General features: G+C 42.4%; 2 protein-coding genes across 3 annotated transcripts in view; one reads left to right on the top strand and one right to left on the bottom strand.

Annotated features, from left to right (window-relative positions):
* Positions 1–237: 237 nt before the first annotated feature.
* LOC119657204 (lysine--tRNA ligase) lies at positions 238–2,881 on the bottom strand. 2 transcript variants are annotated; one of them, XM_038064011.1, is made up of 6 exons: positions 2,751–2,881; positions 1,862–2,381; positions 1,656–1,796; positions 1,376–1,569; positions 552–1,305; positions 238–490 (listed from the first exon to the last, which is right to left on the bottom strand). In XM_038064011.1, exons 1-6 carry the CDS (start codon positions 2,783–2,785, stop codon positions 386–388), a joined length of 1,749 nt encoding a protein of 582 aa, XP_037919939.1. In that variant the 5' UTR covers positions 2,786–2,881; the 3' UTR covers positions 238–385. The 2 variants fall into 2 exon arrangements, with proteins under 2 accessions (XP_037919939.1, XP_037919938.1); XM_038064010.1 differs by lacking the exon at positions 2,751–2,881 and adding an exon at positions 2,443–2,695.
* A 4,183-nt stretch (positions 2,882–7,064) lies between these two features.
* LOC119658016 (ATP-binding cassette sub-family A member 3-like) overlaps positions 7,065–26,238 on the top strand; it is a 49,311-nt gene continuing 30,137 nt past the window's right edge. Inside the window, exon 1 of the mRNA XM_038065245.1 lies at positions 7,065–7,404. The gene's annotated coding sequence lies outside the window, so the exon portion shown is untranslated. The remainder of the gene's footprint in view (positions 7,405–26,238) is intronic.

Here is a 26,238-nt window from a genome sequence, read left to right as displayed (position 1 = left end):
AAGACGAGTTCAGCGATCATTGAAAAATACGAAAACCACGAATCACTGCAGTCAATCAATTCAGGTTAGCTTTTTCCGAAAAGTCATTTGCTACATTTTAATGCCAGTTTGCATGATTTTTCGGAAATTCTGTACGATTAACTTGACAAACGTCTCACCTACAATAACATTTCTAAATTCCAGTCTATCGCGCATTTTAGGGAACGCGTACGCTTCTGAAAAATGGGAAAGCACCAATTTTAGGAAACGGACAGACTTTATTTTTATAATATTCCATAAATAAACTGTCAACACGATTTCACCTGCAACTGATCAACGTTAATACTTTCCGGAAAGCACGTAGTTTGCTGTTGTCTCCTTGTTACCTGTTACACCGGATTCCGAGTTACTGCTTCTCAGCTGGACCTGCCGCGTCGCCGTTAACTTGAACCTCGGCCGGGTGCGCGCGATTGGGGTCGTCTGGCTTCATAGCGGGGAACAGCAGTACTTCCTGCAATTCATGGGACCGTGAAAAGGTAAGCAAACCTCTTGGTGAACGAATCAATACTAACCTTGATGTTATTTGAATCCGTCAGGAACATGGTCAGCCTGTCAATGCCCATGCCCCAACCGCCGGTTGGAGGTAGACCGTATTCAAGAGCTGTGCAGAAGTTTTCATCAACCATTTGGGCCTCATCGTCACCAGCCGCCTTATCACTTGCCTGCTGTTCAAACCGCTCGCGTTGCACCACTGGATCATTCAATTCCGTGTAAGCATTGCAAACTTCTTTTTTCATTACGAACAGTTCAAAACGTTCCGTGAGTCCTGGTTCGGACCGATGGTACTTGGCGAGCGGACTCATAATTTGAGGGTGGTCACAGATAAATGTTGGGTTGATGCAAGTCTCTTCGATGAATTCGCCAACAAGTTTGTCGAGGAGACGCGACGAGGTCCGAGGGGCCGGGCACTCAACTTGATGCTTGATGCACAGGTCGCTCAGGAATTGATTGGCTTCTTTCGAGTTCAGATTCGTCGCACTCGGGAATTTCACTTTAAGCATTTCTTCTAGGGTTTTGATCATTGAGACACGCTTGAATGGAGGCGTGAAGTCGATCTCTTGTTCGGGACCTTCCGGGCCCTCGGGGTGATATTTGATTTTGTAAGAGCCGTGGATCGATTTTACCATACCCGAGACCATCTGCTCCGTCATTTCCAACAGGTCTTGATAGTCGGCGTAGGCCATGTAGAATTCACAGGTGGTGAACTCAGGGTTATGCGTGAGATCAATGCCTTCGTTTCGGAACTGGCGGCCAATTTCGTAGACTCTGAGGGCAGAAGGGTTTCGGGCGTGAAAATAAGAATAGTCCAAGGAAGTGAATGGTCTGTTCCACTTACCTATCCAATCCACCGACTACGAGCATTTTGTGGTATAATTCAGGAGCGATTCGCATGAACAAGTCCATATTCAGCTCGTTGTGATGCGTAACGAAAGGTTTGGCAGTGGCGCCTCCAGCAATCATATTCATCATTGGAGTCTCGATCTCCAAGAATCCCATTTGATCTAGGAATTGTCTAACGTATGAAATTATCTGCAATTGGAAAAGGACTGCGTTAGGTACTTGTTCAAATAGGAAATGGCATTGTCCTGATTTTCTTGTTAGGAACCTTCCTTTACCTTAGCACGAATGTGGAACGTCTCCCTCACTTTATTGTTCAGAATCAAGTCCAGATATCGCTGCCTGAACCTTGTTTCCTTGTCCTTAAGTCCGAAGTGTAGATGGGGCAACATGTGCAAACAAGGCGACAACAGCTTGATCTGGAAACGGATTTAAAAAGTCATAAACTTGCCTCCAAGTGAAAGATTGAAAGCACAAAACCCACCGTCTTGGGCATGATCGAAAGTTCTCCCTTCTTAGTCTTTCCCGGCACCCCATTCACCCCAATAATATCACCTCGACGAATCTTGGCTGTATCCGCGTGGAACTTCTCTTCGCTTTCGTACAGCTTAGCGTTCGCCATCACCTGCAACTTGACTCCTTCACCGCGCAAATCGTAGAATATCAGTTTGGCGCCAGACTCTCGAATCGCGTGGACTCTTCCCGCCACGCTAAGCGGTGCGTCCTCCAGGACCTCGCCATCTTTGAGACTGTTGTATTTCTCTATGAAGTTTTCTAGGGAGATGCTAACGTGGAATTTGTGTGGGTACGGGTGCGAAGCGGGGTCCTTCTTCAAATCCGCAACTGCCGTGCTGCGGAGCTTGAAGTACTCGTTCGGCGAGATATCCTCCTCGCTGATCTTTGGCTTGGCTTCGACCTTTTTCTGGGGCTGAGCTTGCTGCGCTGCAACCTTTTCAGCCTTCTCCTTGGCCTTCTGCTCGGCTTTCAGTCGCCTTTTGAGCTCACTGCAAAACGAAAAGGGTGCATTATTGATTAGATAAGGCTTCCAGCTGATTGGAATCGTACACTCCACCGGACGCGGAGTACAGTCGCTTCTGTGCGGCAGCGGCACTCGCCACGCCATTCGCGTGCTTAAAGGCAGAGCTAAGCAGTCTGAGTGACCTGCACAGACTCATTCTAGGGGTTTTAACAATCTTAACATAATCAGCAGACACTAATGCACGTGTGCGGCTTCTTGACGTTCAAACGTCAAAAATCGCCAGCGGGGAAATCTAACCAAAGAAAAATTTCGAGCAAGTCGGGAAAACTGTTTTCTACGATTCTCCTCGCGGTCCTAGAGCAATTCCTTCAACCAAATGCGAATCTTCCTTACTTTTTTCGACAAATTCTCTCCGGTTGCATCAGCCATTTACGCCGTTTTCCGGTCTGCGGGTGATTCCCGTGTTACTAAACAAAACGCTAAGGAAATGATTCCGTTGCAAAAGAGAGTGTTGACACGACGATGCCAAATTCCTGGATTGTGCCGTGCTTGGGGAAATGTCATTTTTAGTTCATTAGTTGAAGTGGTGAGGGAGCTCCTCACTAACTGGAAATAACCGGAAACTGGGAAGAATTACCAAATATCCGTTATGGAATATAACTGGATGTTTTATGTTTAGCGCAAACGAATTTTTTATTTAAAGTGCAAAGACGTAGAAAATTCCTTATTTTTGGTAAAATCGTATATATTTGATAGGTCCGTCGAGTTTTCATAAAGATGAAGGCAGATTCTCTGCAAAATAATATTGTAGACCTCCAACGATGCTTTAATATTTTAATATCAGGCAAAGCAACAACACGTTGAGGAAGCGATTGTGTAGTCCGTTTAGAAGTATTTTTGCTTACTATATTGGCATGAATAGTGTTTACAAAAACTTTTAACCCCATTCTTCGAAATGGTGGCGCGTTTATGGAGGAACGAGTGAAAGCTCCTCCTTTTTCAACATCGTTGGAACAGTGCAACGGTCACCCCTTGAAAAGGTTATGACGCTTCAAATGGAAGGTATTTTGGCGTCATGGTAAAGTTGACCACTTTGTGATTTAGAGTGTCTCCTGGATCTAACAAGAAAGGCGCTGTTACGATGAGAGGAAACCGCTTCATCATCTTGGCACTATCACGTTCACCAAGGCTGTCAACCAACCAAACTCCCCTAACCCGTTAGAACATTAGTGGCTCCTGTTCACTCTTTGCCTTCCTTGCCAGCCGACTGTTGTGTCTTTGCATGCTTTGGAGTCGGTTCACCATTTGCAGTCCACTCAGATGACGATTATTCTGATTTTGGTGTGAAATAATGGAGGAAGAACTTCAAACACTGCTCAGAATTGTCAACTCGTTTTTGTTTTTGGTCAATTGTGAGCTCGCGCGGCACCCACTTCGAACAGAGCTTTCGCATACCCAAGCTTTCGTGCAGGATATGTCTAACACGTTCCTCTGATATCTTTAAAGCCTTGGCTGACTCGATCAACATGACAATTATTTTGTGGACTTTTTTGATGTTTTCATCGGTAATAGCCTCTTTGAGGCGTCCACTGCGTGCATCGTCCTCAGTGCTCATTTCGCCTCCCTTAAACTTGGCAAACCATTTATTGACGGTTGATTATCGTAGTACAAAATCTGAATAATGTTTATAGAGCCAAGCTTTGGCTTCAACAGTATCTTTTTTGGTCAAAAAGCAATTCTTTATTTAGACATGAAATTCCTTTCTTAAATTTCGAATGTTATTAGCCCCGTTGCGCCACATCGCTCCCCCCCAGATGAAACCTAGGGGTTTCAGCGACTGAACCTGGAATTGCGTTTCCCATCATACGGCGAAGCGCACGCGACGTTGATTTGGGGCGCAAACGGGCTTCAGCCTGGATAATCAGACGGCCTTTTTCTGTCTCTCTCTCGCTGGAAGAAATGCTTCCCCGCTCGAGAACACGGTACGGGCTTTCGTATGGAGGCTGCAGCGGTTTCCGGACAGCATCCGTTCTGACCAGGACGTGCGTGCAGGTGTCCAGCTCTTTGGGCGGGCAGGCGCGGACGAGTGTCGTGTGGAAGGTGTGGCTTTAATGTGGCAAAGGTTATCTTTCAGCAGACACAGCAATCCCGAATCTGTGAGACCCGATCTCTTGTCGAAGACCGGATTACTTGGGAGTCTTGGGTTCTCCCCGTATACCAGCTCCGTGAGCTGGCAGCAAACTCCACTCGGCAGGTTGTTCGTAGGCTGAGTAGGACGAGAGGCAAGACCTGAGTCTAGAATGGATCTCCCCCCCCGCGAGCCATAATGGCGACTTTCAGCGTCCAGCGCCAACGTTCTAGCATCCGGTTGGATTGCGGGTGGTAAGCCGTAGTTCGCCGGCGTTTAAATTCCAGGAATTTGCCTAACTCCGATAAAAGGGTGGACTCAAATTGCATTCCCTGGTCAGTGATGATCTCTGCAGGGACGCCAAAGCGAGGGATCCACTCTCGACAGAGGGCTTCGACACAAGATTGCGCCGTAATGTCCTTCAGCGGTATTGCTTCAGGCCACGGCGTAAACATGTCGATAATTGTAAGGCAACAGCTGTAACCGTGCGATTTGACGTCCTGATGCCTGGATGCACTACGTCGTGAACCGCGTGGAACACTTCCTTGCGAAAGGTGGCCGGAGTGTATGGCCGAGGTCCCTTTCCCGAGTGTTCGCAGCAGAGAGAGAGGTTCGAGCCGAACCGAAATTTATATTTGGTGTTGGATTTGAGGCTTAGAAGTACTGCGTCATCTTCCTGCGCCTTGGTGATAGCCGAAAAGTCGAGTGAGGCGGGGATGTTAACCTCGAAGACACGTGACAAAGCGTCAGCAACTACGTTGTCCTTGCCGGACACGTGCTGTATGTCGGATGTCAACTGGCTTACAAAGCTCGGGTGTCGAAGTTGACGAGGGAATGCTTTGTCGGGCTTTTGTTTCAAAGCATATGTGAGAGGCTTATGGTCCATGAACACTGTGAACAGCCTGCCTTCTAGGGAGAAGACCAATGGTGGTCACTGTCAATTGAATTAACAACATTCGAAATAAATTAACCCCGCTGCGCCACAGCACTTTCCTGCACGTCGCTGTCCATCCTAAGCCCTAGGTCGTCTGGCTACTGGGAAGTAAGTCTACTTCCCTGCTTGATCCAGTCCTTTCAGCTTCTATGGCCTCCGGGATTCCTTCGGGGACCTTGGTAGGTTTTCCACCCGATGTCTCCTTCGAAGTGTCTTTTCTTAGCTTTTCCCTGTCGACGTGCATTCCGGAGAAACTACTAGCGATTATCAGAGCGACGTATGATGACGGAAAATGTCACGTGCTGGGCCGAGGTAAAATCTCAGAGGAGATTGTTGTCCAAAGTGGAGTCCGCCGACTACGCTGATGACATCTGTTTGTTCTCTCACAAATAAGCAATGAAAGTCGGACTGAAGATAAATGCCAATAAAACCAAGGGTTTCCGTGTGACGGGTCATCGTACTCTCCCAATCTGCGCTCATGGGCAGAGCATCGTGCGCGTTCATCATTTTATTTATCTAGGAAGCTGGGTTTCTTCCGATCGTATCATCGAACTGGATGTCGTTCGACTCATTAACAACGCTAGATCCGCTTTCGCTGCCTTGTCTAAAATTCGGAAATGTAGTTATCTCAAAGCCAAAATCAAATTAAATACGACAGAAAGCTTGCGGGTATAGCCAGCGATGATCCTCCTTCAATAAGTCGTGCTTACGCTCCAAACGAATTTTCCATGGTAGCACTCTTTGGTCACTCAAATTAATAACAATAAAGCAAACCCTCTGGAAATGGAGCCTGGCAATCATAATTGCCCCATGACACTAGACACAAGGGACTGTAATGTTGAATAGCTACATATCAGCATACAATCTAATAATTAATTTGAGATAGAATTCTTTGAGTTACTGGAGATGAATAGAGCGCGGGAATGCCTGGTCTAAGCAATGAATCCATCTAAGAATTCTGTACATTCCGTGATATGCCAGCCTCAAATTGTACGAATTCCATTTCGAATATACTACATATGTACATATATGCATACGTAATACGAGTATCTAAAAGAAGAATTCACTAATCATTCCATGATACTGGTATCAATTATTTAGAATTATCAACAAATGCCTTGACTCCCACATGAAAGGGACTAGACAACTAAAAGCTCATTGGATCACGTATGGAAGTATCTTCTATCAATACTTATGTCTGAGCACCGGGAGCACTTTCTATCGATATACCATTAGCTCAGTCAGCTGTGGCCGAGATTGTTTGATTTCGTCATGATTAATTGTTGGGGAGGAAAGGAGCACGCGCCCACACTCAACATTCCCTCGATATGTTCAGCGAAGACGACACAGATAAGCTCCACAATGTGATAAGCTTTGACCTTGATCCTTACAAGTGAATCTGATTTTTCAACGCTAGACGAAACGTGTTCTATTCAGTTTTAGATACATCCAAGTATCTATTCAGTATCAGATGCAGATTTCAGAATGCATATGTAAAGCTTCCGGGAACCACGTGACTCGACTACATGTGAAGCTTTCGCTGTTATAAATATATAATATTCAAATTGCATTTTCGAGTGGGGGTTGTGAATATTATTTCGAATAGTAAATTTGGTGATGCTCTTCAGTTCGAAACGGTCTGTCGTCCGAGGTAATCCTTCGAGGTTCTAGGGTTCAGTGGAGCAAGTCGGGGAACCAGGAAATTGTTGTGAATTTCCGTTCAAAATTCACTTGGAAGTGTAGAAGTTTAATGTGGATGATTTGCAGATAATATCTTTCTATTAATAATTTGCACAACGAGTTCTGTTTAAATTTCATCAGTCTTAATTTATAGATTGTGGACGATTGATTTTTGAGTGGTGTTTTAGTGCAATATGAAAAATTTATGATAAAAATTAAATGAAATAAGATTGTCTTCAAAGGAACCACACTTTCCTCTGAATGAAATTCGGCATATGAAGTGTTGAAAATTGTTCATAATTTTTGGTAATTATCTTTTGGAACTTCCTTTTACCATCTGCCTTTATTTTACAGGGAGCGAAACTATTAGTTTCCTGCATTTTTTTAACTGTTGTGTCCACCTATTTACTGTTGTACATACGTACAAGCTCCCAGAATCGAACGGTAGCAACTTCATATGTTTTTCTATAGAAAAACTCGGTTCCATTTAATTTTTCTGAATATTGAACATTTCTTCCATGGCAATACCTCTACAAGTAAGAGTATGTGATTTTTACCCACCTAACGACCCACTTGGTTGCCAAATTGTATTGAGTTCTCTTTTTACAAATGGATTTGGAAAATTCCTGAAATATAATTTGGCAATTCATTTTATAATACGCAATATACATCATATGTACGTATTACCTTTTTGTTTCCAGCCTTAAGATTGATTTAAAAATATTCAGTTATTTGGTTTCATTCTTCTGAGTCGTTGGTTTCTATTATAATATAATATTTGTGTGTCTATTTCTCCGAATTCATGATGGCAGAGATTCCTACCTTGCTTTGTAGAATACTCGTTGTCGCATTTGCTAATACTTTCAGTAATTTTTATTTACGATGATGTATCTATTACACTGTTTGGTATGTAGCTTTTTTCTGAAAGTTTGTCCAACAAGGTTTTTATTTATTGCAGTTTCTGAACTGTACGGTCGAATGTTAAGAGAATGAAATTTGGCGTTTAGTTTTTGTTCTACTACTATTTATATTCTGTCGTCAGGTTTAGCGTCGAATTTATCTTAGTTATCATCTCAAAGATTTGACGCTTTAAGAGGACGTTGCCCTAATCGTCCTTCCTTTCCTTTCGCCTTTGCCCCGTTCATTAAAAGTTTTATTAAAGGTCTAATTTGGATGCAGTCGTGAGGCTTTCATCCAGCGTATCAAGCCACCATTGTTTCGGCCGGCCTACCATCAACTTCGATGTTCAGACCAATCTGGACAAGTGAATTCTCCTTCGCGCAAATTACGTGAGCATACCATCGAAGAGACTTCCCTAATTTTCCCACAATCGGTGCAACCCTATGTAGATCGCGGATATTCTCATTGCGGATGCGACTAGTCCAATGCAACATCTTTGTCTCCATTACCGCGGGACGCCGTTAATTGTCCTTTATAGTCGGCTAACATTCAGAACCGATTGGGCGGACGACACCGCGATAAATTTTTGGCTTGAGACGTTCGTTGTTACGTCGTTCGTAAAGAACACCAATTGTGGAATACCACCTCATTGCGGTTGCGCTAGTGTGTACAGCAATTTCATAACGCAGTTCTCCATTGGCTGATACCATTGACCCGATATATTTAAATCACTTAACTCTGGGCACTTGCCACTGACAGTGATAATGCCTGTTTCATGAGGATCGGTCGTCAGAAATTCAATTTTATTCATTTTTTCATATTTCATATTTTTTTTTTTGGAAAAACGGCTTGAATTACGGTTATTTGAATGATCTTATGAATAAGGTTAGCGAATTCAAAAATGTACATGGTATGTGACAGGAACCGGATGATGAGCCGCTTATCTGGCTTACTGACTTCGAGGGATTGCATAGGCCGCTTTGTAGATCGTGCCTTTAACACCTGCCACAGAGACAATTGTTTGATGAAACATTCATTCATAAGTACAAGGTCATGGGTGTCCCAAGATCGACTATACGCTCGCCACCCTCATTGCGTGCTCCAAACCCTTTTTCCTCATGGCCGTATACCGTTTCATCCACATGACCATCAAAGTCGCCTGCAATGATGATATTGTTATCAGCAATACGTTGTAAGCTTTTGCATTGAGAAGTTGCCAGAAGGCATCTGTCTTGGCATCCTATCGACCTGTCTGTGGTGCGTATGCGGTGAAAATGTGAATATTGAGTCCGTGGGCTACCAGAATAGAGAAATTTATAGCCATTTTTACCCCGTTTGCATTCTAAGTCGTAGCTTTTGGCACCAGATCATCGGGTTTTTTGTAGAACGCAGATATCAATATGCTTTTGCGAATTGCTCGGTATTTCCAGTGAGGGTGTCAATATTTAGCGTGTAGACACATATATGCTCGGCCTAATTTACTTACGTCCTGGCGCCGCCTATGGGCCAAGAACCCTTACCCATTTCTTGATTGGTTCGGGGCCGCGTCGGCTGAGGTCATCACCCTATTATTTTCCGAGACTTAGGACTAAACATGATAATTTTGTTTTTAACGGCCTGTCGCGGGACTTGCCACCAAGAGAGAAGGATTTAGGATAGCGGTGTAACTCCAACTGAACTTGATTTATCTCTTTTACTGATAGTACACAAAAACGTTGCCTCAAACCCTCCTCCTTTACTTGGGAATGAGACCAGCATGCTGCGTAAATAGCATCGGGGAGTTTGTTGCCCTAATCGTTACGAATCGGCAATTTACACTAAAAATCTTTGTTAGCCTCCGTCCTTACCGTTCTCGTCACTTATTTGTTCTTCAAGCTGGTTGAACAGGCCCTTTGGAAAGAGGAAAGCCCAGAGTCCTTTTGAGGACTCGGAAAAGAGAAACTTACATAAAATTAGATATTATATAATGTGATTTCTTGGTGAGCATGATTTTCACTGCACACCTGGTCTTTCCTTGCTGCGATCCTTCGGCTGATTGTCAGTTTCTTAACTCCGGTTGAATCTTGGATACTGTTTTTGGTTTTGCTCTTGACCAGCTACTGTAGGGTTACCTATTGAATAGCATTAGTAGGATGACAATGAAACTGAATCTGAACAAAAAGGAGGAGAAGACTCTGTGGATGCCATGCATAGGGTGGGGGTAGAGTTCAGCATTTGAGCATTCAGGCTATTACTGATCCAGTATTTGGCTTCCCCCTTTAACAGAATATTTGAATTTAGATTATGTACCGTAGGATCTCTGTTAGTGGATGTGTGCTGCGGCTGGAGTATATCAGCATCAACAATCTGATGCTCGTTGCACCCATAGAGGGGGCATTCGTCGGTCCGATGGACTCCACTACACCGATTTAGGATGCATATGTATCATCGTCTAATTTTCCAATTCCGAGCGTCTTTCCAGCAACTGATTTATTTTCCGTCAGAATGGTCTTCCTGTGTCCAGCGGTATTTAGGCTCTGTCACTTGTCCTTGAGGAAAGCTTGTTCCCAGTTCATGATTCCAATTACTGGTTCTTGCCCACATGTCGTGCTCATGGTAATCGTAATACTCAGCTATACGGTTCTTTGCAGTGAGGTTAGCTTCCAGTGCAAACTCAAGGTGAGCATCAGTCTACATGTGATGGTAAAGCGTTGTCTGCACGTCCCTGCTGTGAGGGCTCGTTTCATTTTCGCCTTTGCATGTTGTCTTTTATCTACAATAAACTCCCAAATACTTAATTTTTTTTACTTTGCTTCTACTTTTGGAAGGTAAAGGCTGTTTAGTTATTCCTTTTCGTAAATAATACCTTTGTGGTTTTATTTGGATTTAATGAAAGTTCATGGCTGAGGCACCGTATATTTCTACAAAACATTCTGAGGTCTCCATCAGCAGTTAACATAGCCACGTCATCCGCATATAATTTGCGATACATATATTGACCGATTTTGCAGTTCACATAGTGGTAAGTGGAAGTGTTCTGTTGTTGAGTGGCGATCCCCACTTGGTCAGTTCACATCAATCCTTGTGTTAGAAAAGGATATCTCCACTAACCAAAGTATCATCGACACCATGCTCTCTAATGGTATCACAAAGTTTTTATAAGGGCGCACAGTTAAAGGCCCCTTTGATGTCCAGGACAACTGCATCGCGTCCTCACCTGTCATCTTAGAAACCAAGGAATTAAGTTCGGGCACACCGAACTTCCTAACTTAGCGCCTACCTTCTTGTGAATGTGGTGCCAGATTTTTTTCTGCCTGATGTTTTCCGCATCAACCACTCTGTTACTAATGGAGAGTAAACAGTAAACAGAATAAATTAATGGTCACTATGTGTGTAGTGTTCATTAACTTGCCATTACATTTATATCATCAGTGGAATACTTACTTCCGCCCTTTTGCGGAAGGGTGGGAAGATTGAAACTGTAAGCCTCCGCCTCCTATGCATGAGTTCTATACTGAAATTTAATTTTTGCACTGAATATAACCTTGTGGGATATTAAACGTAAGTCTTGATTAATACTTTCCGAAGTAAATTTTATCTTGTATTTCTTTCTGATACGATAGTGCACCTCAACTTTCGATGAAATCCATCAGACCCTTCCTACAATAATACACGTTGCCTCGGTTGAGGTTGCCTTGAAGGTGCTCCGTACTTTTAGCGCTACTAAGAGTCAGGTGATCTTTACCCGATTTCTAATGCACCTCGTCGTTATTGCTGTTTACTAGACAGTTGCCGCGGGTGGAACAAACCACTCTGGCTGCGAATAATGTCTAGCTGCATTGCAGGCGGCAAATATTTGACGCTATCACGGACATATAGACGTCCTTTGAAATTGATATTCTTAAGTACCCAACTTTGAACTAAGACTAATAGTAGTAATAGCGTCCCTCTTCCTATGATTGGTGATCGAAACTGCCTTCTTCTGTTCGGCTCGACCATTTCCGACCATAATTTTGTTTGCCTTGATGGTGGGATTACCTTACACTTCAACATTTTCAGCTTTTTTTGCGACGACAAATGCAGCCAAATCACCCGCAAAAGCGGGTATAGTAGCCTTTTTGACACTCGAAGGAGAAAAACCCCATTGAAAACTACGCTTTACAATGAAGGATTCTGCACTGAGTCCTGTGGCTCTCTATGGCTCTTGATGTTCTTCTTTCTGAGATGCTGCACCCATATTCATCCAGTTATCCTTTGACACTTTAGACAGCAAACCACGAATTCTAGCCCAATCATTAATACAGTTTTCAGTTATTTATAGATTTCTGAGTGTTTCTTCATACTTGAATATAAGCCCCTTGAGCAAGGTTTTAACAATATACTCAAAGTATTCTTTGTCATAAGAGGCGACTAAAAGAGCAAATGTTGAAACTTTATTATTATTGAAACGTCAACAGTGTCACGGATAGGGACTGACCCCGGGGCTATGATCTAAGGCTCCCTGAATGTTTGAATGTCCAACTTGAGCGAGAATTTGAGTGATACGAGCTGGAGATTTTGAACCTAGGCGAGGTGAGATGGAGTTCAGGAGAGCATTATTTTCCCTTTTACGACCCTGCTTTTTACTCTGGAAAGTCCAGGGTAAGCAAACGCGAATCCAGTGTCGGACTGTTGCTGAAGGCTATTTATTTATACTAGAATCTTGACTAAAAGATTTCGGCGGAAGGTTAAGGAGTATCGCAATTGCTCAGAACTATATACTAGCGAAGGTTTCCGATATAGAGAAAGTTGCTATCTATGTTCAGAGGTGGGCTCTGGTAGCACCTTCTTCGAGTAGGGCCGACTGTTCGTTGCCTCTACACAAATATATACTTGTATAAAAAGAAAGGTGATATGGATCTCGATAGGGACCAACATCTGACACTCGCTTATCTTCACTGTGCGCTCGTAAGATTGTCAGCTCCTCTTTCGCAACTAGTGTTCAGCCATTCCTGCATTCGCTAACTGTTGCTATGCCTTTTCTCTATGATATGTCGTGCTACCATCGATTTGAGAGATATACTCTTCCTTTTAATTTTCCTGACTGTTTCCAGCAGAAAAGTCTCACAATCTTATGTGAATCAGAGGAAAGTAGATTAAACCATGTCAAATAACAATCGAAGCTTCTCAGAGATGTTGGTGAGGGAAGCAGAAGTTGCCGTAGGTAGCAGTGATTTCGCTACTGTATACCGCATAACGAAAGAACTTGCGGGTGGTCGTAACCCACTCGATATCCCTGTGAGCGACGTTACTGGTAGGCTTCTGTTGCACTAGAATGAGCAGTTGAAAAGGGGGAAGAAGCGGAGTAAAGCCGTTCTCGACATTTTCTATGCACAATCGTTGCAGTCTCTACACAGTTGCTGCTTCGATTCATTCGTAAATTCTGGGAATTTAAAATTTTTTCCAATAAGCGAAAGAAAAGTGTGAGGTTTCAAGAAGACTTTCGACAATGCTAACAAGGAGTGTGTCTGGATTGGACATCGCTTGGTAAAATGGCTCTCCACTTGGAGAAAAAGGCAAACAGAGTTGGATTGAGGACAAATACTAGCAAAACTAAGGCTTTTAGTTTGATTGGTTATCGTATGTTTCCTATTTACATTATGGGCAGAATATCGAACGCATCGGATGGTTTTTAAATCTAAGACGTATTGTTTCAGCCAATATTCATCATCATCAACGGCGCAACAACTGGTATCCGGTCTAGGCCTGCCTTAATAAGGAACTACAGACATCTCGGTTTTGCGTCGAGGTCCACCAATTCGATATCCCTAAAAGCTGTCTGGCGTCCTGACCTACGCCATCGCTCCATCTCAGGCAGGGTCCCCCTCGCCTTCTTTTCCTACCATAGATATTGCACTTGTAGACTTTCCGGGCTGAATCCCGTCCGCGGAAACCAGGTACTTCCAACAACCATTTCGTGCGATACTGCTAACAGAATAATTCGCAGTCCGTTATCATTGGTATCCCTATGTAAGCTATGCGAGCCGACGTATCGCTTGAATACTGGCTCCATCCCTACTTGACTGTTGAAATCTCCAAGTATGATTTTGATATCATACTTGGGACAGGCTTCGAGGGTCCGCTCAGCTGCCTCGTAGAAGGTATTCTTCTCCGACTCTGCAGTCTCCTCTGTAGGGGCGTGAACGTTAATGAGGCTTATATTTCTAAACTTGCCCGCAAAGGCAGAGTGCATAGCCTTTCGCTTATATTTTCAAAGCTGATAATAGCAGGTTTCATTTTTTGCCTGACTAAAAGAAACCTACTCCATGCACCTGGTTTAGTGGATAGCCACTATGATATATGGTATAGCGGCTCTTCTCGAAGAAATCAGACCCTGTCCGACGCATCTCTTGCAATGCTGTTACATCAGCCTTATATTGGGACTGGGTATCGGCTATCTGCTCAGTAGCATTCGGTCTGTACAGGAAACGCACGTTCCATGAGAAAATGCGCAAATCGTTAATCCGTTGTCGTTGCCGGGTTCGTCGTTGTAAGATCCATTCTGTCCGAGGCTCCTTTCGTGGCTTCGTAATATCGGTTTTCCGTGTAGGGTTGTTAGCCCTACCCAACCCCCAATCTGGAGGACCAGTTGGTACATTTTGCCCCGTTTTTAGGCGCGGGAGACTCGCCTTCATCCTTCTCCGTCTGCAGTTTTTCATAAAGAAAGAACTCCCAGCGATCATCACGTGGAGGTGGAGATAGGGTTTGATAGTAGAGCTGTTGGTGTTGGTTCAGCAGGTTTTATGCTCCGTGGGTACCAATCCACGTTTCGCCCTGGGACCTGTACTACCCTTTAATCGCCAGCCAATATTAGCAGCATTTAATTCACTCTAGCTGTTTTGCTTAAAATCTGGAAATTCAGACATTGCATCAAGTTGATGGTGCTTCGCGCCAGTATTCTTCTATGCTGCTATATGGGAACAGTACGTAGAAACTGACAACCACTGCTACTCGCAAGCGTTAAAGCAAGTTCTGTCTCAGTGATGTTATCGGGGTACTGCACCATAGTCTGAGAAAAAAATCGTGCATACCAGTTTCTCGTGGACGTGTTGATCAGAAGACAGCAGTGGCAGTGGATAGGTCACACATAGAGAAAAGGTGACAAATACATTGCGGGCTACGCCAAGCAGTGGAACCGACTATCCCAAGATTGTCGATAAGTAAGTTGCCCTTAGAGCTACGTGACCAATATTTGGTGAGCGCTGATATTGAATTTTCAGCAATTTCTTAGTTGACTGCAATTAGTCAACTGTATCAAGGCTGGGGCACAATAGTTCTTTAAGGGCGCGGTGCGACTTTCCCTTAAGAGAATAATAATATAAAAGATAAATATTTGTTTGAACTATTTGAAGGATGATGATAATGATCTTCTACGCCCTAGAATGTATATAAATATCCATATAGTCCATCATATCATAATTAAACGATGATCGATAATAACAAAGTATATTTCTTTTCCACCTTCCTGAGCAGAATACTAAATAAACGTATCTCACATATACACGTGTTTATCTTTATCTGTGAAAAAAAGTTTAGCGGAAGCGCTATCCATCCATATTATGCGGAAATAATTGGAAGTGTAGACAGAGCAAATCAGATTCGCCAGACTAAGTACACCGCGTCACTTTGTATTGTTTGCAATGATTTGTTCAATGAATATTCATGAAATTTATTATGTGAGGATTTTGGGTGATTTTTATGAGATCTTCGATCAAATAGAATTTTTGATTACCGTTTTTTTTTACGTTAGAAATTAAGTATGATGAGGAAAGGTTGTTTGAAATTAATTCTACCACCTGTGGGACACAACCTATGCATTTCTGGACTTTTCAGTTGAGCGTTATTTCGACGATTAAAATTAGATTGTCTTTTTGCCCTCAAAGTTGGAGCTTAAGAATACACTCAAAGTCTTCTCCGCTGTCGTAAGAGGTGACTAAAAGGGATAGAAATTTGCAGGTTTTCAAAAATTTCAGATAGGGACTGATCTTGCGATTACGACCTTTCATCATCATCAACGGCGCAGCAACCGGTATCCGGTCTAGGCCTGCTTTAATGAGGAACTCCAGACATCCCGGTTTTGCGCCGAGGCCACCAATTCGATATCCCTAAAAGCTGTCTGGTGTCCTGACCTTACTTATTATCTTAGGCACGGTCTGCGTCGTCTTCTTTTTCTACCATAGATATTGCCTTTATACGGATTAAGTGACCCGCCCACCATAACCTATTGAACCGGATTTTATCCACATTACGACCTTTGGCTTTCGAAAACGGACCCTGATTGGTTTCTGGAATGTACGCACGCTCCTCAACAACAATATCGAGGGTTTATAGACGACAACATAAGCTGGATAATCTGGGCCTAAGCGAGGCAAGATGGTGAGACTCTGGAAGGTACTCCTCTTCCTTTTGCGGCAATATGCTTTTGTATTTTGGGAAGCCAAGCAGTAGCAGACCCAAATGCGGTGTTGGATTGTTACGACAACTATCGCAAGGCGTGCTCTCTTGACCTGGGAAGAGGTTTCTGATAGGATTCTGACTGCAAGATTCCGGTCCAGGTTAATTAGCTTCATAATTGTACAGGGAGATATCACACAGTGCAGCAATTATAGGGGTATCACGTTGCTGAGTACCATCTGTAAGACATTCTCCACTATCTTGCTAGGCCGGATAGTCCCATACGCCCAGAACATCATTGGCCCATACCAAAGAGGCTTCACTCCAGGCAAATCAGCAACAGATCAGATTTTCTCTCTGCGGCTGGCGATGGAAAAACTGCTGGAATATGGACAACAGTTGCACCATCTGTTCATCGACTTTAAAGCCGCCTATGATAGCATAGCCAGGGTAAAACTGTACACGGCCATGAGAGAATTCGGTATCCCGACGAAATTAATAAGACTGACTAGGCTGACCCTGACCAATGTGCGAGGCCAGATAAAAGCAGCAGGATCACTCTCAAGACCATTCGACATCAACAACGGGCTACGACAAGGGGATGCGCTATCATGCGTCCTTTTTAACCTGGCCCTCGAGAAACTGATCCGTGATGCTGAGGTAAATGCAAGAGGTACGATCCTCTTCAAGTCCACCCAACTACTGGCCTATGCTGACGATATCGACATCGTGGGAAGAACCACCCGAGACGTACAAACTGTCTTCATTCAGATCGAGCAGGAGGCAATCGGTGCGAGATCTTGGGCTGCACATCAATGAAGGCAAGACAAAGTATCTGGTGGCAACGTCAGCACCGAAGAAGAACCAACCAACAACATCAAACCGCACTGGTCAAACACGAAGAAGAATAAGGATAGGAGAATATAACTTTGAGACCGTTGACAATTTCTCCTATCTAGGGTCGAAAATCACAACCGATAACAACTACGATGATGAAATCCGCGCGCAGCCAACAGAGCCTATTTCAGGTTACAAAGACTGTTCCGCTCGAAACGTCTCACCATAGGGTCAAAGCTCTTATTGTACAAGATTATGATCTTGCCAGTCCTCATGTATTCCTCGGAAACTTGGGTTCTTAGCAAGAAAAAATTGCGAACTCTTGACCGCGTTCCAGAGAAGAATCCTCCAAAGAATTTTTGGCCCCCTACATGAGGATGGACGATTCCGTAGCCTACACAATGACGAAATCTATGAGTGATACCATGACCGTCCGGTTGTGGATAAAATCCGGCTCAATAGGTTACGGTGGGCGGGTCACTTAATCCGTATGGATTAGGATGATCCCACCCGGAAAGTCTATAAGGGCAATATCTATGGTAGGAAAAGAAGACGAGGCAGACCCTGCCTAAGATGGAGCGATGGCGTAGGTCAGGACGCCAGACAGCTTTTAGGGATATCGAATTGGTAGACCTCGTCGTAAAACCGGGATGTCTGGAGTTCCTTATTAAGGAATGCACCTGAATGCTAAGGTGGGCTCTGACTACAACTTCCTCAGGCATGTGATGGGCAAACACGGTCTTGGGTATGGTAACGATAATGATGCGAGGTTTGCGGATTTCTGCAACTTCGGCCGATTTTCCTCAGCTGATCGCCATCATACGAGCAATCGGATTGATCCCTTCGCAATCAACAGTAGATTTAGGAATTGTCTTCTAGATGTATGTAACAAGAGAAGCACTGCTATTGGCCTTGAAATGGTTCACAATTTGATGGTCACTTACGTTCCTTTGCGTGTCGCGTATGCTATTTCTCGCAAGGTTGGAGAGTTGTGATTCTCCAAGTTCAACATCGACCCCTAGTGTGACCCATTTGTCTTTCGAGAGTGGGAAAACTTATCTTAAAATTATTATCTTTTTAATGGGATGGCAAATATCCTGAGAATATTGATGATTGGGCTACCATCAAAAATGTTCTCAGTTGCTACGGAGGTCGAGCTTCTATATCGAAACTTTTGGAGCTTCAATGTAGTGCGCGCCGGAATAATAGGGAATTTATTGTTACGCTGGTAAGCGAAACAGAAAGTGACGCAGAAGGTGACCCTGAGAAAGATTTTAACGGTTGACTCCTCATTCACGAAGACAAGCAGCTGAAGAGTGGAGTTCTGCCTCATGAGGAGGCAGTCACCGTGATATACGGATATGGACTGTTTTTCCAAACAAAAAGAAGTCATCTCGGCCATTAATGCACTCGAGTGGACTAAAGTCGCTGGGTATAACGCAGCTTCTGCTACTTCCACTTATACGAAAATCTTGGGATTCCGAGACCTTTTCAAGACAGATGAAGTAGGGGATGAACGTTAGTATTTTAAAGGACACCTGTCTTGAGTGCGACAATTGGAGGGTTATCTGCCTGCTCCCTGCCGTCTCAAAGATCATAACTAAAATAATTCTGGAATGCATCAAAGTACACCTGGAAAGCTTGATCGACAGAGAGCAGGCTGTTTTCCACTCCGGACCCTCATTTTGGTATAGTGTGCGAAGTTAGAAATTCACTTTACTTGTTCCTTAAGGATTTCGAGAAAACTTACCAACAGTATGAACAGGTAGTGTATCTGGTGTGCTCTAAGCAGCAGAAACTAATAGCGGGGCAATTAATAGCTACTATCAGGGCGTCATATGATGGTGCAAAATATCACGTACTGTATCGAGGTAACATCTCACCGGGATTTGAGGTCGAAATAGGAGTCCATTAGAGTATGTACACCTAGGAACCGTGGTTTCTACCGACGATGGTAACGAACTGGATGTTGCCCGACGCACTAACAGTCCTAGATCCGTTTTCACTGGCCTGTCCAAAATCAGAAAATGCAGATATCTCAACACCAAGATCAAGTTGAGACTGTGTGGGAGTGGTACATGGAAAGTGTCCACCACTATTACTCCAAGGCTCCAACTTTTCGTAAACACTTTTCTGCGATGCATCATCAGAGTATGCTGGGCTGACTATCCCGCTTCTGAAAGCTTATCCCGGACGTCAAGTCTGATAGTTCGTGCTGTTGGAAAGCTTATTGAATGAAGAAATTTTTCTGAAGCTTGACCCCCTCTACAATTATTTTTAAGAGAATACTAAAAATACGAAAAATTTAAAAAAATAATGTTTTGAATTTGAATAATTCTTTGTATTAATGTACAAAAACATGAAATAGAGTTATGCAAAATTTTATCATCATCATTAATGGCGCAACAACAGGGATCCGGTCTAGGCCTGCTTTAGTAAGGAACTCCAGATATCCCGATTTTTCGTCGAAGTCCACCCATTCAAAATTCCTACGCCATCGCTCCATCTGAGGCAGGGTCTGGAACATCCTCGCCTATATGAATTAAGTGACCTCCTCAACCAAATGAACATCGTAGGGCTCTTAAATTTTGCCGCTATATAGGCTGCGGAACTGTCCATCCTTCTGTAGGACGCACGATTCTTCAGTCGAATGCGAGTTCGCATGTTTTTAAGGGCAATATCTATCGTAGAATAAGAAGACATAGCAGACCCTGCCTCAGACGGAGTGATTGCGTAAGTCGAGATGCCAGACAGCTTTTAGGGATATGACTACAAAGAAGACTGGCTGGCTGAAGTTTAGGAAGTGCATCTCTTCGCACTTAAAAACAAGTGTGTCCTTGAAATCGAGTCTCAAACTTGAGCAGGTTGTGCATTTTTTCGCCGAAATGTTAACGTTAGCTGTCATTCTACACATAAGTCCCAACGCTCAATCTCAGATCGTCCAAAGTATTCAAACATAATCGACCAGTTTATATAGAACAAATCGAAAACCGGGAGCTTGGAGCTCAGTAGCCCGGCAACTGGCAGTTACTGTCACGTCAGCGGTTTCTGCTGATGTCTGTGGAAGATTCCACATTCTGCCTTAGCCAAAAAAAAAAAATAGGTAAATTGAATACCGCTGGTACTACATATTCTGTATGTATACATATATGTAAGTCCATTTGAATTTGAGTAATTGATACTAACGTTCAGAAACCTAGAAAAGGCAAAAAAAGAAAATTAAGATGTTCTCATAGGCTCGCTCATATGAGTTCGTATTATATGGTATGATGATGTCGCCATTCACGTCTGATGTGTGAGACAGACACATATATTTGTCTGATGCAGAAAAGATTTTGTCTGATATAGATATTTGTCTGACACAGCCGTTTTTTTGTGTGATTAATGAAACATGTAGAGACATTTGCCTGTCTGTTGTCTGAGGCAGCCAGAAACATTCTCCTACGTCAAACATAAGTTAATAATAGTGTTTTCAATATGTTTATCTTGCAAATACACTAGGCAATATTCTGTCGTATCATTCCTGTTGGGCGTTATCCAATCTGTCGTGTCGTTCTCAGTAGGCATCGTGTCGGGCCGTGCCGTGTCGGTCCAGTGGGCGCGCTCCTTTAGAGTGCAATAAATACTATACTTTGACCTTCCATAACTAGTTTGATTTCTTTTGTTAACTTTATTTGATCATATATCGGAATATAATGTATGGTGACGAAAATTACTTTGGAAAAATATGTGTGATGTAAATTCAAATCATAGTAATGATAATTAGGGAGGATACCAAAATTGTGTCGCAATAGGGCAAATATTTAGTTAGAATTGTGTCAGATGGCTCTAATGTCAGTAAGGAGATACTGTCAAAGGGTCACGCTTTTCTGGAATATTCTGCGGGGCATAAAAAGGCCACAGGTCCGCTTTCATAGTCATTTTAGTTCTTGAGTTAGAACAGAACGCATCGGTTATAAATACACCTCGAATTGTACCAGTTCCTCTATAATTAATTGTACATAATATTGTTTTATTAAGTGTTAAATTTCATATGGATCACAGACCTAAGTAACATACCTCTCAACATAATCTATTTTAACCTATTGAAAGCCAGCTATTTTTGATAGGATTTTCTTAGGAAAATTATATTTATTCATAAAAAAACTTTTTTGAGTTTGAGTTTCTGGTGTAAACTAGTAAAAAATCGGATTGGCAACTATGCAATATGCTCAGCTTTCTTACACTATATGCGTACATATATCTTTTAAACCATGCCTAATCCTCAACAATACCCCCAAATCTGGAAGACCAAGATAAAATCTAATTCGTCATCGCCATACTATATATAGCCAAGCAAATAATTATAAACAATTTATTATTTTGAATTTAATCGATTGAAGCGAACATTAACCTACCGCATGAGGCAACTGAGAGACTCACACTTCTCATCAAGTGTACAGGTATGTGAATGAGGCAGACTTGCATACGTAACTAAGTAATATTGTTTTGCAATATACGAGATATCAATCTGTATCCAAAGTGATGACACTATGAATGTGTTAAAGTTTATAAAAAATTTATGGCTTTATAATGTAACTATATAGATCATTCCGAGGGTTTGTTAAGGTATATGCCAGTTTTATAACTAACATTCATGTGTTTATTAATCTATTACTTTATGTCTGGATTATGAACTTATTACACACGGAATAGCAAGCGTATACCCGTAACAAACGCATAAAAGCCAGATTTGCTGATAATAAATATCAAATAAATTACAGATTTCTATGTTTTTCGTCATGGGATGTTTTCCAGGCTTTTAATTATTTCCTTTCTAATTTCGCATAGCAAAATAAGACCAGATTGCCCATAGAAAATCAAACATAATAGCGCAATAGTTTTTGATCTGCTTCTACGCAAGGCCTTCATCCTCAAAGAGTAATACCAATCTTGAAATGTTGAATCTTGGACATAGTTTCTCTTTTAATTACTGTTTATGTACGCACATACCCCATCCAAAACACTGACTGCCTCATGCATTTTTCTCAGAAACTGCTCGATTGACACGAAATTTGTTGAGAAGGAGGGAACTGTGACCGCCCACACATGCAGTAAGTTTCGTCTTTCTACGTTGAGTTTTTATGGTAGGGGGTGGAACTCATACATGCAAAAGGGGGGGGGGCGCAATTCTCAGAAACTACTCAGCCGAAATATTAAAAAAAAATCATCAAGCTACCGCTATACGGTATCCATGCTTCGAAATACTCTTCATATCGATATCTACTCAAATTAAGTTAATAATAGTATATTACTACATTTTTGGGAAATTGATTAGAAACCCCCCTTAAGTTTTAAAAATTTGCAGTAATGTAGACTATAGTATGAAGTATGATATCCCCAAGTTTCATCAAATTCGTAATCGTTAAAATTTGTGTTTTCCACGTAAATTTACTACAACCCAAAATATTAAATACCAACATCACAATAAAGTGAGTAGTTTGACATGCTAAATATACACAGTACGGGCTAAGTATAAACGAAATAAACCTTCACTCAAATATACTTACTTAGGAAACAAACCAAACCTTTCATACCTGAAGCGTCGAGCGTCCAACCTTATTAAAATTGGTTTACTAACATATGCATTTTCTTCGGAGACTGTAGCAGTGATTGACACCGAATTTGGTGGATAGGTGGGAACTATGAACGCTCACGCATACAGTGAGTTACGTTCTTCCATGCAAAAGGGGGTGTCATTTTTTTCACCAAGTGTAGGTATCAAATGGAAGGTCTCGGTTAGCACTTTCCGAAGCTGCTCTTAGTTTTAACATTTGTTGGAAAAGTGTGGAGTTCGGGGTGTCGAAAGTGATCATTTATTAACCGGGGCCATTCTCGGAAACTGCCCAACCGAAAAATCTGAAAAAATCAACAGGTTGCCAATATATGGTGCCTAGGCCCCAAAATACACACCCATATCCCTTCAAATAAAGTTAATAATACTATATTACTATAATTTTTAGTAATTGGCAGCAGAACCCCCCTAGCATCACGCAGCAATGTAGGCTATAATATAGAGCTTGATCTTACCAATTTTGGTGAAAATAGCACTATTACTAACAAAGTTATAATAGGTCAAAGTTGTCACTTCTTTGGAAATTCAAAATTTTGAATGTCAATATCACCCGAAAGTGGATATTCTCACATAATTTATGCACATATTACCTGTTACGTACTAATGGGACAAATTCAAACTCAAATGTCTTTATAAAAGAAATACACAAAACCTTTCATATCTGAAGCGTTCAGCTTCCGGTTTCCCGACTTGTTGTAAAAAATGTTATCTGGTTCGTGTCCCTATTTCGTGGCCCTCTTTTCAATTAAAGCTTTGGCCCTAGGGTGAGGTGTTTCGAGCGAAACAGTTTTTGTAAGCTGGAATAGGCACTGTTGGCTGCCAACTACTTTGACTGGTTTTTATCGTCATAGCCACAGTACATCCAATAAGTAGTATCCACACTAAATGGTCTTGACTTGCGAATGTATTGGAGCAGCTTATCCGTACATATCACAGGCAGTAAACCATACAGGTAGATACTGCTAGATGTTTAGAGCTCGAATCATTTTTTTCCAGGGTCAGGTAGAGCACCTTCTCTCTTAAACTATTGAATGGTCTCGATACTGATCGTCCTTTTATGTGGCCTAGCACATTGATCCGAGTCTGCCTAGTCAGTCTTAAAAATTTAATTGGAATACCAAATCTCTCGCCGTGTACAATTTTATCCTGGCCATACTATTCTAGGCGTCCTTGCAGTGAATGAAAAAATAGTGTTACTATCGTTCATATTCTTATACTTCCCATCACTACGGCAGAGAGAAAATCTGATCTGTTACTGATTTGGCTGGAGTGGGTCTCTTTGGAATGGGCCGATGATGTTCTGGATGTGCGAGGCTATCCGACCTAACAAGATATCGGGGAATATCCTATATATGGTTCTCAGCAACATTGTACCACTATAATCGCTGCACTACATGATATTCCATCAGCTATTGATTCGCAGCGCCGAACCTTAATTATAAGTTGATGAACCACATTTTATCAGTTCGGCTGAAATTCCATCAGCATCTGGAGACTTACGATTCTTTCATGTTTAGTGGTGGCAATTTTCCCATCGTCCTTAGTTGGCGGGACATCCCCAATTTGTCCATACTGTCGGATATCAGATTTCACTCTCGGTCTTAATAGGGTGTGCATCGAGGTGTATATGGCTTTATCCTACCGACTTATTTGTAAAATTTGTGCGCTTGGTGCAGGTGCTCCCTGTACTTTTCGAGTTCACGGACTTATTGGTTTTTCCAGGTTTCTTTTTTCGGACTATGAAGTCACTTCTTCGCTTGACGAAATTCGTGATGAGTATGTGCGTGTGGCCGCGTTCTCTTGAGATTACTGCATTGCCCGGTATATAGCATTTAGGAATTAAAACTCAATACCGTCTCCGTTGCTGATAGTACTTTTTTTATTCAGCAAATATCGATATTTCAGGAATAACTTGTTTCATTCTTCAGTACCGGGTGTATACTGCTGTTCCTTAGGTGACTTTAAAAGTCGTTCGTCGATGGTTCATCTCTACAGCCTTTATTCACTGCAGTTATTGCGACATCCATTTCCCCTTATAGTTATTATGAAGGGGTTTACTGTGGACGGCTTCAGTATTCTCTCTCACCTGATTGTCAGAGGGATTCTAGGCAATCTTGCTATTGGAGCCCGTAGCACGATGCCAACGAGAAAATGATCCGTGTCTATACTGGCCCTCTATATGTTCTGACCTTCTTCATCAAGTCTGAGAGTTGGCGGCGTTCAATTACCATGTGGTCAATTTGATTGAAAGTGGTTCCGAGGCGGGAGGTCCATATTTATTATATTTATATTTTATTATATAGAAGCCATCTCGTTGCTTGCATACAGGCAGTATGATTTTAATATCATACTTGGAAGAGGCTTTGAGGGTCCATTCTACTGCTTCGTATGCTTCTTCGACTCTGTAACCTATTCTGTAGGGGCGTGAATGTTAATGAGGTTGATATTTCAAAATTTGCTTCGCAAACGCAAAATGTATATCCTTTCGGTTATGTTTTCATAGCTGGCAGCAGCAGGTTTCATTTTTTCGCTGCCTAAGAAACCTACTCCCCGCACATAATTTACTGGATGGTCAATACGTGTGTGTGTTTGAGTTGGGGTAGAATAATAGCCTCTGACCACTCAGATCGGAGTAGCCCATGGTATTCGATTCCCTCGTCTCACGAATTATCACGAATATGTTTATGTGTCGCAGGGTTTTTGTTAGTGAATCTGATACTATCCGCTGTAGTTGGAGTATATCAGCACCAAAAATCTGATGCCTGATGCGTCCATAGGCACAGATTCTTCCGTGGATACCACTTCCTCATTACAATTTGGTGTGCCTATCACTATGGGAAGCTTGTTTCCAGTTTTTGAAGCCCTCCTTAGCTAATGTTACCGATACTCCAATTGTTGGTTCCGATCCTAGCATGGGAAAAATTGAACCATCTTTTGCTGCAGGATTTCATTTCCTTTCACAACCACAATGACCACTTAATTAGAGTAATCCCACCGTATCGAAGCTAAAAATAGGGTTCAATCGGTTTCTAAATTTCTGAACGATTTTCGCGATAATGAGGACTACTTAATGTCGTCAATGCAGCCTGACTATCGCTTCAGAGTGCGGTACGCCTGGTCTTCAACCGCTCGTCAATCACCCCATTTCTCGTTTTTACTTGAGAATTTGGCTCCTGCTCCAGAAGATTCTTCTGTTTTCGAACCATCGGTGTGGAACACTTCCGTAATTCTCCCCATGCATTTTCTGGGTTTTCCCTATGTTTCAGGATAACTTATCTTATATCTTCTACCAAACAGATGTGTGGGGATCCGAAAATAAGAAGGTATTGCATGAAGTGGGTTCAGTTCTCCCAATAATTCTCTTCATAGATGTAACC

The sequence above is a fragment of the Hermetia illucens genome, chromosome 5 (genome assembly GCF_905115235.1).
Source record: "Hermetia illucens chromosome 5, iHerIll2.2.curated.20191125, whole genome shotgun sequence".
NCBI lineage: Eukaryota > Metazoa > Arthropoda > Insecta > Diptera > Stratiomyidae > Hermetia > Hermetia illucens.
This window is presented reverse-complemented; position numbering and strand designations above follow the sequence as displayed.